We start from the raw sequence: 14,829 nt of genomic DNA on the forward strand, positions 1-14,829 counted from the left end.
CAGCATTAAGATGTGTTTTTTGTTGTGGGGGTGGAGGTCAGAAAATCCATGGATAATTTGGGTGGTGCACAGTGTACAGATGTGGAGAACCCATAAGGAGGAGGGATGAGCGGTACCATACCTGGTGTCATAGATGGCGATCAACTTCTTGCTTCCGTCAACAACATTCCTGTAACAAAATGGTGATGACATCATTAATCAGAATGCTCATTTGCATCATTACAAACACAAAAATCAAGAAGATTTCTTTGACCTATTATTACTACAACTATTGTTGTTTTTTGTGGCACGCAGTCAAGCATGAATGTGAAACGCCGAAGAGCCTGCGGGGTAAATACTGAAAGGCAGTTAATTTTCCCTTGGCTACGCCCTCCATTTCACACACACACTGCCTTTTCACACACTTGTCCTAACGCTCGTCACCCTGCAGGAGCTGTTTGCACCGGGCATGGCGCTGAAATCAGACTCCCGAGGGTGCACTCGTGTTTCCCCACTTCCCTCCACAGACTGCTCCTCCAGACGGGTTAAAGAAAGCGTAGGGAGGTTAAACATCACTAACTAATTACCGTGTAGGAAAGGTGGAACTCGGCTACCCTCTTATGGCAAGCGTCAGGATGATAAAGTGTGTTGCAACCCATCCGAGCGTGGCGTCTTCACATCTGAGTGCCATTCGTGTGCAAATAGACTTTGTACCGAATGCTGACTGTCACACACGTCCAAACACACAAAGGTTGTGCTGATGTGTTCACAGTGAGGCGAAAACTAAAATTTGGAACCCATAAGAAAGCTGCTGCCTTAATAGCGACATCATTAAAGCGGCCCAGATTAAAAGCCTCAGTGCATTACATCCACGTTCACTTTTCACGCTGGCCTAATCGCTTCCCTTTCTAAGCATTTCCTTACATTATGACCATTTGTGGTGCAGAAAAAAGGAAATGAAAAATAATCAATGTCAAAATGAATGAGGAGAAAAAAGGCTCCTTAGCTAAAAGCTTAAAAAGAGTTTTATTTTTTTATTTGTTTACATTTAAAAAAAAATAGAAACTTCTATTAAAAACAAAAATGTATGAAAGTGTAGTTAGCTAAAAGCTAAAAAGTGCTACAAGCTTTGATTTGTAGTCATTTTTCATAAAACCATTAGGCCCCTCCCCTAAAGTAAGTAAGTAAATAAACAATGACAAAGTGGTTATTTTCCACAAGTACCATTTCCTTTTTGAGTGTTCGCTTCTGTGGGCGTGCCCCACGGCAGCTGTGGCTATAATGTAACAATGTGTGTGTGAATGGGTGAAAGACTGACTATGTTGTAAAGCGCTTTGGGCGGTTCCAGGACTGTAGAAGGCGCTATATCAAATACAGGCCATTTACTATTTTATTCACTTCTACTGACCATTACAAAAACTAAACTATTACTTGACAAGAAAAGACTTGTTAGCTCATAACTAAAGCACTCTTTACTAAAGCCACTAAAAAGAAAAAAGTAATTCAAAATTTGCTAAATATTTTCCCAATTATCACTTCACCTTTTGAACCAACTTTTCCCACAATGCGGATACGGATAAACGTAGCTAAAAACAGCTAGTCTTTATAGCGCACTGTTTCCATGGCCAACAGATATGCTTGTGTGTAAAAGCTGAAGCAAAGCTCGTTTTTGGTGAACCACTAAAGGGATACTTTGCGGCTTTCACATTTTAAATCATTTTCTTGAGCCAGTATGTGCTAAAATGACCCTTTACAGGGTTAATGAAAGGCCACCCAGCCTCTATTGCCCTTTGTGCTAAGAATATTCCACTTGCAACTTCCGACTGGTGGGCCTTAAATTCAATGAGTACAAATTTCTTTGTCTGTAGAACTCCAATGTGTTCAAAATTAATAAATAAATGATACATAATAAAATCTGTTTGTACGTAAATAAATACTAGATAATTGCGTAATCTGACAATGAAATTGTAATAAAACTGAATATTATGTAAAAATATAAAACTCGATACTATAAAATATTTTTCATTCTTCTACTAAAATTAGTTTATCAAAGGTTGAATGTGGAACAACTTAATAGAAAGCTATACCTCCACAGGGCATTTAGATGTGTGCAGAATGAAGGTACAGAATTTCCTTTAAAAGTTACATTTTAATAAAAAAAATAATCAAATAATAATTTTGTTGGGAATGACACTGGGTTCATGTTTACATTTACCAGTCAATAGAGGGGACTATTGCGGGTAGCCAAACAGTCTGCTTGGCACAGGGAGGCTGGCCCTGTGAAAAATGACGGATTCGGGAAGTCAAGGTTCTGAGCCCAGAAGATGTCATAATCTCTGTCAGAAGTGGAGCGATCATAAAGCAATCTAAATCCAATGAGTTTAGGTGAAGGCAATGGACCCAGATAAAAGAATTCCCGTATCGGCAGCAAACCTGGTGTCCCGACGGCTGGAAACCTTGTACTACACTTGCAACTACAACCTCCACACACTAGATGTCGCTTTGGTGTCCAAACTCCTTATAGAACTTTATTTCAGAGGGAATGTTTCCCAATAATGCAAATGATAATAGAGCCCTTTTTATTTAATTATTTCAGATTTTATTACACAACGTCCTTTTAGAAAAGTCTGCTTTAATTTCATAATAGTGATTTTTTTCATGGCTGATTTATTTCATGAGGATACATTTCATCAGAATATTTCAGTCTGCCAGCAAAGACAGTGGGTGTCGGCTGCAAAACCGTTTTAAACTTTAAAAGTGGTTTAGTTTCCCTGGATAGCGACTTGCTAAACGCAAATGAGCTGATTTGTGAACAGGAATATGCATCGCACAGTCCAGGACTACAAATGCGCTTCACGAAAATGGCTTCATCGAACCAGACACGGAGAAAACTGAGGGAAAAGGGCTGTAAGTTCAGCAAACTTCCCACAGGAGGAAAGAATACCATAAATATGGCCATGTGGTAAGTAGCACCTACACTAGGGGAGAGGAGATTATGTGGTGACGTCACATATGCGACTGCCGATTTCTGGTGTGTTGTCATGCTAATTACGAACTTTTATAAGCTGATAAATCTCAAAGTACGTGACTGACGTGGTCGAAACACCCATCATTACTTTTCAATTAAATTGCAGTATAACACATGTGCGATCCAGGGCGTATGCCAAAGCGGGTTAGAAAATAACGTTTTTAGCCCCGTTGACTTGCGTTCATTTTTTTGTTCTTCTGGGGACCCATGAGCCGACCAGAAAGGGAGGAGACTTAAGCTCCCTATGAGCAGCCAATCACAAACAGACTCCGCCCAGTTTGTCTTGATTGACAGACTAAGACATTCTACTGGAAAGTGTCATTATGAAATATATCAGACACCCATGGACATAATTTGGGGCTGCGTTCATTCACTTTTTCCAAAGTCAAGTTTTGACCCCTGCACTTTTTACCATCCAAGAACAATATTACTTTATATTAAATTGACACTAGTTGAGCTCTAGGACCAAGCGGAAAACAACCGTTTGTGTATAAGCCTGTTTCCCATTAGAACATACTGTAAAGATCCCCCCCCCCCCCCCCCCACACACACACACACACTTCTAAAGTGAAAATTACATCCATGCAGACACCGGGGAAACCACTAACAAGACATCAAAGCTGTGGGAAAAAAGGAAGTTATATAAAAAAACTGAACGAATTCAATAAAAACGTACAATTTGCATCATTGGGGAAAACCACCTCTTGAATAAAGCTTTACATTAATAAACACATTTTAAAAGTGAGTGAAAAATGTTTAGAAAAATTCCCTATTTCACAATTGCAATTACACAAATGTCTAGTTTGTTACGTAGAAACCGATTTCAAAATGTGATATTTATTTAATTTTGAACACTTTGGAGTTCCATACAGAAGACATTGGTTTAGCCCCCCCACCCCCAGCCCACCAATGGAGGAGCACCTGCTTTATTAAGTATTAGCTGCTGCTGCTGCAGCACATTTCTCCTGCGCCGGCGGTAGGCGGCACGACGGAGGGAGCCGGTCCGGAAAAATGTGGATAGGATCTGGTCTCCTCCGAGGCTGATGCTGGTGTTGCGGTAGACACCTCTGGTCAGGACGAGGACGTGGTGAGAAGCCCCCCCCCCCAGGAGGAGGAGAAGCCGGATAATAATACCCCCCTGACGGGGGAAACCGCTGACTGACAGAAAGAGAGGGAGAAGGAGCAGCTAAGGAGGTGGAGGAGGAGGAGAGAAGCACGGTGAAGAATAGTACAGTTTGAGCAACGCCGACGGAAACCCCCAGTCTCCGGTCGCTGTTCGGCGGGGAGGACTCGAATAAAGCTTGGTGCTGATGCATTCAGGTAACCTGTCTTTACAATGATTTTCCATGAAAATGGTGCAGGAAAAGGCTTGTTGAAGGTGGAGGGGAGAAGAGAGGTGAAGGACTGAGACGCACTGGCTAATTATTTTAGAAAGAAGGTGTTTTCTTGGCTTGTTCTTCCTTGGTAATAAACATTCGTAGTGTGCTTTTGGACGGAGGAGTTGCAGAATGCTGCTTCTCTGAACGCCAGCTGTCCCGCTGCATGATTTAGTGCCAGTCTGCCTCAGTGTGTAGCGAGGCTCAGAGTTTTCTGAGACTGTTTAGGAGGGAATCGTGCTGATTTTACTCTCATTTGTCCTGGAAAATGTGTGTCTGTTTCAGCAAACACGGTGAGCAAAATCCCAGTCATGGCTCAGCTCATCCTTTCACTTCTGCTCCTGTTCGGGGGCCAAAACAGGTAATGAAGACACGAAAAAACCTGTGCAACACCTGCTCTTCTCTTGCAAATACTACTAAATAAGATTGCTCTCATCTCCACGTTCGGTTCTGCACCGTTCCCTGCACAACTCTTTGAGTTTTTTTGCTTTTTCCTTCCCAATCCTGGTGATCGATCATATACTTGAGCTGCCTTCTGACTGGTCCTCAAAGTAATCCAAAAAGACCTCACCAGATTGGATCAAACTAAATGTTTGAGCTTTACACCGCTGTTTTTGCTCTTCCTCTGTAACCTCCTATAATCAGTTAAAAACAGGTGACTATGCTCAAGCTCCTAGCTGTAAAAACCCTTATTTCCATGGAATATTTGCATGATTCTTGCTGTATTCAAAAACAGAGCTCATTTGTTTGTATCTGGATCACGCCCTCCTAATTATCTCGACTGGTTCATGTAAGCAGCACTTATGTTCAATAATTAATCACAACAAGTCCGTCCTTGATGCGGATAGCTAATTAATCACAATGAACATGTCACGTTTGTTGTCCCGGGTCCGACTAATGGATAGATAATCTCCAATCTCCTGCTGTTTCTACCCTAGTTTTTGCCAGACTTCGTCGGAAGCTCAGAAGGAAACGGGTGCCAACGACAACAGCACGGTCTTCACCAGGATCCTGGACGGGCTCCTGGATGGCTACGACAACCGGCTTCGACCAGGGCTTGGAGGTTTGCTGGGGGGTGGTGGTGGGTGGGTGTTTTTACTTTTGAATGGTCCTGAACTGAAAGGACTGGAGGTTATTTTGTCTTTCGAACATTCTAACTGTTCTATCCAATGCACCAGTTTATAGAACAACGCCAATATTTCCATGATCATGCGTTGTCAGTTGACTTGTGTCCTCCTATAAGTCAAGGGGAGGATCTTTATCGGAGGTCCACTCCTAAATGGATGGACATCGTAGAGCTGTGTAAATCAGTCAATCTGTTCTCACCTCAGAGAGAATGCAGCTCTCGCTCTTTGCAGTGTTTTATTCACGCTCCTCACCCTGGCAACAGGAGGTAACCTTGAGAGCCAACAAGCTGCCATTCAAAATATGGAAAGGAAAGCTTTTTATTCTCTTCTCCAAAAGTGTGGTCCTTTCTTACACGCCCACCCCCTTAAATTTTCTTCGAGCTTTTCAATTTGCTTTCAAGATGCTGGTTCACCTCGTTGCCACGTGTGCTCAGGACTTGTCCAATAACAGGGAGGAACAAGTGCTTTTTCATATCTGCGTGTCATGGCGAACGCCAGCTCTCACAGCCTGGTAACGGTTGCTACCCTTGACAAGAGGGCCTATAAATACATACCAGAAAAACACCGAGGCTTTCATTCAGCACTGAAAGAGCCGCTCAACCAATCGCAGCTTTCCAGGACCGAATTTATATTCATGAAAGTTTTTTTCTGCCTTTATTCCTGGTACAAATGACAGAAAAATGGTTCTCATCTCTTTCACATTATAGGGAAATTGTGGATCTGAATGACTTCATACTCCTAATGCGCCAATCTGCTTTACATCACGGAAGGGTTTCGAATTGATCCATTACGCTCGTTTTTATGGCGCCAAGAGCGAAAGGGGGGGTTTACTGGAATTCTTAACTCAAGACACAAAGTAATTCAATATTTCATAGATTAGAACAACAATCTTTGTAACATGGTAAAAATGCTTTAAACTATTCGCTTTTTATTATTCTGAAGCCCTAACCCTACCAATAAGAGTTTTAGGGAATATTTTCAGACGTCAGCCTAAAGGTTTCTTCTATGGCAGGTGCAAATCTTTATTAATCAGGGCTTTAGATGACCAGGATATCTTTCCAATTTCTTTTCCCAATCAAACGAATCAACTGATCAAATCATCAAATGATATGTCAGACAGACTGGGAGGAGAGTTTAAGTATCTTGGGGTCTTGTTCACAAGTGAGGGAAAGATGGAGCATGAGATCGATAGGTGGATCGGTGATGCGGGCGTCGTACCGGTCTGTCCTGGTGAAGACAGAGCTGAAACGGAAGGCAAAGCTCTCGATTTACTAAATCAATCAATGTTCTAACATTCACATGGTCACGAGCTTTGGGTAATGACTAAAAAGAATGAGATTGAGGATACAAGCGGCTCAAGTGATGGGGTGAAAAGTTCGGTCATCCGGGAGGGGCTCAGAGTCAACCTGCCTCTTCACATCGAGAGGAGCCAGTTGGGGTGGCTCGGGCATCTGGTCAGGATGCCTCCCGGATGCCTCCCTGGTGAGGTTTTCTGGGCACGTCCAACCCGAGAGGAGACCCAAGGGAAGACCCGGGACACGTTGGAGGGACTATGTTTCTCAGCTGGTCAGGGAACATCTTGGGATTTTCTTGGAGGAGCTGGCCCAAGTGGCTGGGGAGAGGGAAGTCTGGGCCTCTCTGCTTAGGCTGCTGCCCCCAATCAATCAATCAATCAATCAATCAATCAATCAATCAATCAATCAATCAATCAATCAATCAAAGCTTTATTTATAAAGCGCCTTCCGCAACCCTGTCAGGAAGCCCAAGGCGCTGACCCCATGACCTTACGCCCATGACCTTCTGCCTTACGCCCTGGATCACACATATGTAGTACTTCAATTTAAATGAAAAGTAGTGATGTGTGATTTGACCATGCCAGTCCCCCATGACACCCCCCCCCCCCCATGACCCGACTCCGGATAAGCGGCTGAAAATGGATGGATGGATATTTCAGACAATGTATTTGAATGTTTGACAACTAATTTGTTATGACTGTTTGATCAACTGCCCCCCCCCCCCCAAAAAAAATTGGCCAAATCAGCTGTGTAATCAACTATAGGACCTAAGTCTCCTCCCTTTACGGTCGGCTCACGGGTCCCTGGTAGAACAAAAAAATGAATGCAAGTCAACGGGGATAAAAGCGATTTTCTAACCCGCTCTGCCTTACGCCCTGGATCACACATATGTAGTACTTCAATTTAAATGAAAAGTAGTGATGTGTGATTTGACCATACCCGTCACGTTCTTTGAGAGCTTGTGAAAGTTCGTAATTAGCATGACTACAAATCAGACATCGGCACGTTGCATATATGATGTCACCACATAATCTCCTCTCCCCTAGCGTAGCTGTTCCTTATCAAATGGCCGGATTTATGGTGGTTCTTTCCTCCTGAAAGAAGGATTTGAAGTTCGTCGAATTTACAGCCATTTTCCCTCAGGTTTTTACCATGTCTGGTTCGATGATGTCACTTTGATGATGCGCATTTGTAGTCCTGGACGTATTTTCACACAACACCTAAAATAGCGTTTCCCCCGTTCGAAAATAAGCGCGTTCTTGCCATCAAAATGCCTCCTTAAAATTCACGGACATCATATGTAAAATCCATGGCATATGACAAGCAGAATTAGAAAATAGCGTTGAGCTCTATTGACTTGCATTCATTTTTCATTCTTCCGTGAGGCGAGTGGTCCGGATGTGAGCATGACTTAGGCTCCCTATAGAATGAACTATTCAGACTGATCAAATTATCGATCAAACAAATATATGATTAACTCCCTGACTGATTAATAAAGCAACCACAAAAAGCTTAATTGAATAATTGACCGATTAATGAACTGTTCCATTTCAAAATGAACCAGTCCAACTAAACTGGTCAGATCATTTATATGACGGACGCCACAGTGGACAAATCAAATAATGGAGGGTCAGATTCAAAGATGGCGCCAGGAGAGAGCAAAAGCACGCCTCGACTAGTAGAAGCTAGCTGTTAGCATTAGGCTCCAGGCTTGTGTTATTCATGGAGATAAAACATTAAAGATGCAAAGCAAATAGAAGCAGTGGAAGAGTCTTGTTGCTGTTGACCAGTCAGATGAGACATTCGAATATCATGAATATTAATCAATACAACGCTAAATCCTAACTAACTTATAATTCAGGAACCTGAAGCACCAGAGTTGTTTTTTCCACAGAAAACGACTCACGAGGCATTCATTTATACCAAAGACCTACAAATGTATTGAAAAGTGAATGAATGAGAGCTTTAAATGTACCTTGCATCAATCAAATGAATCTAATATCAACTAGAAGTCAGGATACGTGATTACAGTTTTCTGTTTTAGTCAAAATTGTTTGATGTGTTTAATTTAGAACTTCAGAAAATGCTCAATGACACCCAAAGTTACCCTTTCTAGTACAGTCTTAGGATATGCTTTTAGTTACTTCTCCATTTCTGTGAGTGAAATTGAAATGAAATAGTTTGTTCCATTATTGTTCTGCTATCTAATGTAAACCTCCCTCTCTCAACAGAGAACGTCACAGAGATCAAGACGAACATTTTTGTCACCAGCTTTGGTCCTGTGTCCGACACAGAGATGGTGAGTTCCCGTTAAGCTAGCTAAACCAAAACACAGCACCAGAGCTCATCAGGAATACTGCTGCTGTATGTTTTAGCGCACAGTTATTATCTGGGATTGGTACCATTACTCCTGATTAGAGGCCGACAGATATGTTTTTTTAAGGCAGATGCCGATACCAATTTTTAAAGAATTTTGTTGCCAATGGCCGATATTTAAAGACGATTATTAAGGCCGATAGATGTCTTAATATTTTTCAGTCTGGTAGTGGCGGCAGTTGGCCACACAGGTGCCTGTTTTTGTAATTAATTTTTTTTATCGGTGTTTACAGATAATTTTGTCCGATGGTCGATATAGAAAAAATTTAATGTATCGAATATATCACTGATTTAAACAGTGCAATGACTAATCACGATACTTCCAGATACTTTGTAGAAGCATTAGATGTATCATAATATTTTACTTAACGATTGCATCACTTGACTTATGACACTTTGACTGTGGTTGAGCTTTAGAAACCAGAGCATTTCATGGCTGATGGACAATTCAACATTTCTTTAGTTTAGCTAATTCAGCCTCATTAACTAATTAAGTAAGTAAATAATAGAGAAACGGATTAATCATCGGACCAGTTTAGATTAGTCAGTGGTTCGACCTGTTCATCGAATGGCATCGAAATGCTGACGCTACTAATTTTTGGTCAAATCAATCCATTTACGGACTAATTAGCAGATCAAATGATTAATCAACAGACAACTTAATTAGCCAGATTAGTCAGTTGAATACTAATTGAGAGATAGACCATTTAATCATCAGAACAGCAAATGGGTCAGAATTATTAGTCACCTGATCAACGATCAGGTCAGATTATTGGCACATTTTGCTGACTTGGAAACCAAGTCTCTCCTGCTGCTGTCCCCGATCCCAGGAGTACACCATAGACGTGTTTTTCCGCCAGAGCTGGAAGGACGAGCGGCTGTGCTTCAAAGGACCCATGGAGATGCTGCCATTAAACAACCTGCTGGCCAGCAACATCTGGACCCCCGATACCTTCTTCCTCAATGGCAAAAAGTCTATAGCGCATAATATGACCACGCCCAACAAGCTGCTGAGGCTACAGGACGACGGCACGTTGCTTTACACCATGAGGTAGACCACCACCTGAATTCTGATTTTGGTTTTAGTCCGTGAAATTGTTCCGCAGTGGCCTGGTAAACATGGAAGACAGGCAACTGAGAATGCACAACAAACTTAACAGAAAGCCTCTGTCGTTTGCTCAGACTGTGAGGAAATACCACCACCAAGTGGCCAAGCAGGTGTACTGCAGTCCTATAAGAAGAATCTATGTAAAAGAATTTTTGTCAAATTCTTTCTCTTCAGTCGTGCATTTAAATGTTCAATAAGCCAGAGAAAAGGTGGACGTTAAGCAACAGGACTAATGACAATATATGTAGATGGGTGTGGGTGTCCCAAGAGGATTAGTTCAGGGAGAGATTATCCACATCCAGCCACCCTGACTCGTCCACAAAACCAATGAGATGCATACACAAACACGTTTCCTGCTTAAATAACACTAACCTTTGACCTCTAGGCTAAACCAATTAAGACCAAGCAAGAAATCTAAGGATGTACGAAGATAAAACTGGATATCAGAGGCCTTTATAAACAGCACCAGATCCTTGCGCCACAGCAGCTGGCTGCTTTTCATCATCTGATTGTCACACTGCTGAGCTTGTCGTTACCAGTGGAGCTTAACCACGGGCGACGTTGATGTGTGCTTGCTGCCTAAACACACACAGACACACACGCACTCCGGCCACGGGCTACAGCAAAGGTCCGCCCTCTCTGTTTTTCACTTTGCTTTTCTCTGAGATAGAAAATACAGATGCTGTTGATATTTTAACTCCAGCAAATCGAAATATTTCATCAACCCGACATCTCGATTACAAGAAATCCTTCAAACAGCGCTGGCCTGAGCGCTCTGCAGTTTTGAATGTTGCTATGGCAACTTAGGCCCAATCCAGTTTTTACATGTATTAAAGATTATTATTTTTATATCGTCCTAACAGTGACGACACAAAATACATACGAGAGAAGAAACCAGCTTTAGAATCCATTGAGGATCGTCTCGTCTTCTTCCGCCAATCCGGGTCCGGGTCGCGGGGGCAGCATCCCAACTAGGGAGTTCCAGACCGTCCTCTCCCCGGCCACCTCCACCAGCTCCTCCGGCAGGACCCCAAGGCGTTCCCGGACCAGATTGGAGATGTAACCTCTCCAACGTGTCCTGGGTCGACCCGGGGGCCTCCTGCCAGCAGGACATGCCTGAAACACCTCCCCAGGGAGGCGTCCAGGAGGCATCCTGACCAGATGCCCAAACCACCTCAACTGACTCCTTTCGATATGGAGGAGCAGCGGATCTACTCTGAGTCTTTCCGGAATGTCCGAGCTCCTCACCCTATCTCTAAGCCTGAGCCCAACTCATTTCGGCCACTTGTATGTTCTTTCGGTCATTACCCAAAGCTCATGCCTACAGGTGAGGACTGGGCGGTAGATCGACTAGTTAATCGAGAGCTTTGCTTTCCGGCTCAGCTCCATCACAACGAACCGGTTCAGCATCTTCATCACTGCAGAGACGCTGCCCCAATCCTCCTGTCGATCTCCCAATCCCTCCTACCCTCACTCGTGAACAAGACCACGAGATACTTAAAGTCCTCCACTTAAGGCAGGACCTCTCTCCCGACCCGGAGTTGGCAAGCCGCCGGTCGAGAACCATGGTCTCAGACTTGGAGGTGCTGATCCTCATGCCAGGCGCTTCACACTCTGCTGCAACCCTCCCTCCAGAGCCTGATGAATCTAGGAGGACCACATCATCTGCATAAAGCAGAGATGAGACTCTCCTGCCACTTACTGAGGATGTCCGATATTATCGGTCTACCATTAACTCATTCACTGCCAGCGTTTTTCAGTGTTTTTACAGTTTTTTTAACGCTTCCCACTATCCTGTCATGTGACCCCTTCAGGAAAGGTGACAGATGAGCAGGGTTGATGGTTTATCCCTTGAGGTCCACGTGGCATCCTTTCCTGGAGGGGCCACCTGATAAGACAGTGGGAAGGTTTAGAGTCACAGAACGTTGTGCGCTAGGATGATGTCGACGCCAAAACTAAGAAAACAAAGAGGAGACTCACCTCTTACATCAGGAAGAATCCTCATGTTTCGAGCTTTATCCGTGATTTCATAATCCGTTGTCGAATTGTGATCGGCAGAAGCTTTTCCGGTTCGCGCTTCACTTTTTTTTACAGCAGCGGTCCAAAACGATCTCCTGACACATGGATTTTCTGCTTCCTGATTACGTGACGTGTGACGTATGCGGATGAAGATCGGCTTTAGAGCTGAGATGGTTGTTCTCACGGTGCGGGGGCTCATTCCGACGCCCACTCAGTAAAAAGCAGTGAATGAGTAATATTGGCCGATATCGATATTGAAATGTAAAATATCGCTATCGGTTTTCAGTCTTTTAATGACAAGAGATAAAGCCTTTACACACAGTAAAACATCTTTGGTTAAATTTGCACTGATTCAGGTTTGGCGACGGTGGCACAGGAGTTAAGTGCTGGCCCCGTAATCGGAAGGTTGCAGGCTCGAGCCCCACTCAGACTGTCGCTGTCGTTGTGTCCTTGGGCAAGACACTTAACCCTTATCGCCTGCTGGTGGTGGTCGGAGGGACCGCTGGCGCCAGTGCTCGGCAGCCTCGCCTCCGTCAGCGCGCCCCGGGGCAGCCGTGGCTACATCGTAGCTCATCCCCACTAGTGTGTGAATGACTGGTTGTGTTGTAAAGCGCCTTGGGCGGTTCCAGGACTCTAGAAGGCGCAATATCAAATACAGGCCATTTACCATTTTGATACCGATGCCTGATTTTTGCACAGCTCTGACCTGCTGATAACGACTTTGGCCAATTCCAATTGATCTAAAAAAAAAAAGTATTGATTCTGATTTGGGGGTGAAAATGTCCTCATGAAGCAACGTTTTTAGCAATGATCACATCTGCCAACTTTTGTCTTACATCTCTAGTTAACTGCCATTCTAATAGACCGATTCATAAAATGACACTTTATTGTATATTGACCTTTATAGGCTGAAGCTCATGCAACAGTGAGCAGCAGCATCATTAACCCTCTGGAGGCAGGCGTTGCAGATGTGCAACGTTAAAACCTACCTACCTGGTTACTCCACACACGTTTTTCATGAGCATTTTTTAACTCAGAAGTTCCCCTGAAGGACTTAGTTGTTCGTCCTTTTATCAAAACTTATTTTGAGCCTGAGAGAGTTAAGCTGATCCAAGTCACCGTTCTCTTCCAGACATGACGCTATTGTGTCATTTAACACGTTTTCACACTCGCTGCATTATAAGCAGGAATGTATTACTTATCGTGTGAAAACAGTTCATCTGCTAATCTAAAAATGGGCTTGTTAGTGTGAAAAGACAGATGGTGTTTCTGAGGTAAAAATGGCACAAAACTCCTGGATCGCAGGCTCCGGCCTTTTCGGTTCCTTCGTGTTCATGTCCAAGTTCTCAGCTTTGTAGTTTGAACTTTTGATCCCCACAGAGTCCATCTGTTCATGGGGTTTGTGCTACTGCCAGAATTAGAGGTGAAATTACATTATTATGTAATAACTGATTTATTATTGATCAAATCACAACACACCTTATTGAAACCTCATTATTATAGAAATGTTTGCTATATCTTAGGGGTGGGCAATATAAACGATATAAGGTAGAAACTATATAAAATTGGGTAATGATAGAGTTTTTGGCTATATCGCAATACCGCGATGTCGCGATAACACATGACGTCACTAAGATGTGCACCCTGTTGACATTGGGGCAACAGAAGTGACCGCAAGAATGGAGTGGGCGGAGGAGGAGGCCTATATGCCTCAAGTGGTATAAATTTGCCACATGATGATATTTAAAAGCATGCCATTTTGACATATATAAACAGAGGAAAAAATATATCGCAGTATATATTAGAGGTGGGAAAAATGATCGATTCTAAGATGCATCGCGATTCAGCCGTGCATGATTCCGCATCGATGCAGCAACGTGACCTAATGAGATTCTCTCCCTATGTCTATGTCGGGGGTCGGCAACCGCGGCTCTGGAGCCGCATGCGGCTCTTCCATCCATCTGATGCGGCTCTCTGTGCTTGTAAAATAATGAATGGATATTTAAATAAAATGCTTTATATTTTACTGCATTAATTTTACATCTGTAAGCCAATTCTAAATGTAAAGATTGTCTGCGTAAACCTGAACAGTTCCAACCCGGTCTTACTGTGAGACCGGGTAGACGCGTCACGCTTGTGCGTAATCATATGCGTGTTCTGAGCTGACGAGGATGTGAGATTCTGGGCTTCTCCTCAGATCATGGATGTGTCGCCACATTGGAGACAGGAACAAGCGCTATTCAGCCAAAGTTTCATAATCAGGGAGCATTTTCTAAGCGACAAGTCTCGCTTCAGTCGGAGGAATCTTCCTGCATGCGCCCTGGTTCTGCGACATGCTCCAAGCCCCTCTCCACATCTTCAGCTCGCTGTCAGCGCTGTACGTACGCGCTGACAGCGAGCTGCGCTGAGCTCCGTGTCCAGCTCAGATGTTCAGATGGGAATCTTTTCTTGAGTGATTTAGCTACATCTGCGATGTGCGAAATGAATAAAGTGTCAGTTCGTCTGCATGCGTCGGGGTCTT

At 43.4% G+C, this 14,829-nt stretch overlaps 2 protein-coding genes across 3 annotated transcripts in view; one reads left to right on the top strand and one right to left on the bottom strand.

Annotated features, from left to right (window-relative positions):
* Window positions 1–14,829, bottom strand: part of LOC107381054 (gamma-aminobutyric acid receptor subunit beta-3) — a 108,594-nt gene that overhangs the window by 75,708 nt on the left and 18,057 nt on the right. For both annotated transcript variants that reach the window (XM_054743156.2, XM_054743155.2), the window contains exon 2: window positions 122–169. In XM_054743156.2, the coding sequence (XP_054599131.1) occupies window positions 122–169 (48 nt within the window). The remainder of the gene's footprint in view (window positions 1–121; window positions 170–14,829) is intronic.
* LOC107381055 (gamma-aminobutyric acid receptor subunit alpha-5) overlaps window positions 4,185–14,829 on the top strand; it is a 36,804-nt gene continuing 26,159 nt past the window's right edge. Inside the window, exons 1-5 of the mRNA XM_015952542.3 lie at window positions 4,185–4,327; window positions 4,669–4,744; window positions 5,322–5,446; window positions 9,037–9,104; window positions 10,012–10,232. Coding sequence (XP_015808028.1) covers window positions 4,318–4,327; window positions 4,669–4,744; window positions 5,322–5,446; window positions 9,037–9,104; window positions 10,012–10,232 — 500 coding nt within the window. The 5' untranslated portion in view covers window positions 4,185–4,317. The remainder of the gene's footprint in view (window positions 4,328–4,668; window positions 4,745–5,321; window positions 5,447–9,036; window positions 9,105–10,011; window positions 10,233–14,829) is intronic.

This window comes from Nothobranchius furzeri, chromosome 14 (genome assembly GCF_043380555.1).
Source record: "Nothobranchius furzeri strain GRZ-AD chromosome 14, NfurGRZ-RIMD1, whole genome shotgun sequence".
NCBI lineage: Eukaryota > Metazoa > Chordata > Actinopteri > Cyprinodontiformes > Nothobranchiidae > Nothobranchius > Nothobranchius furzeri.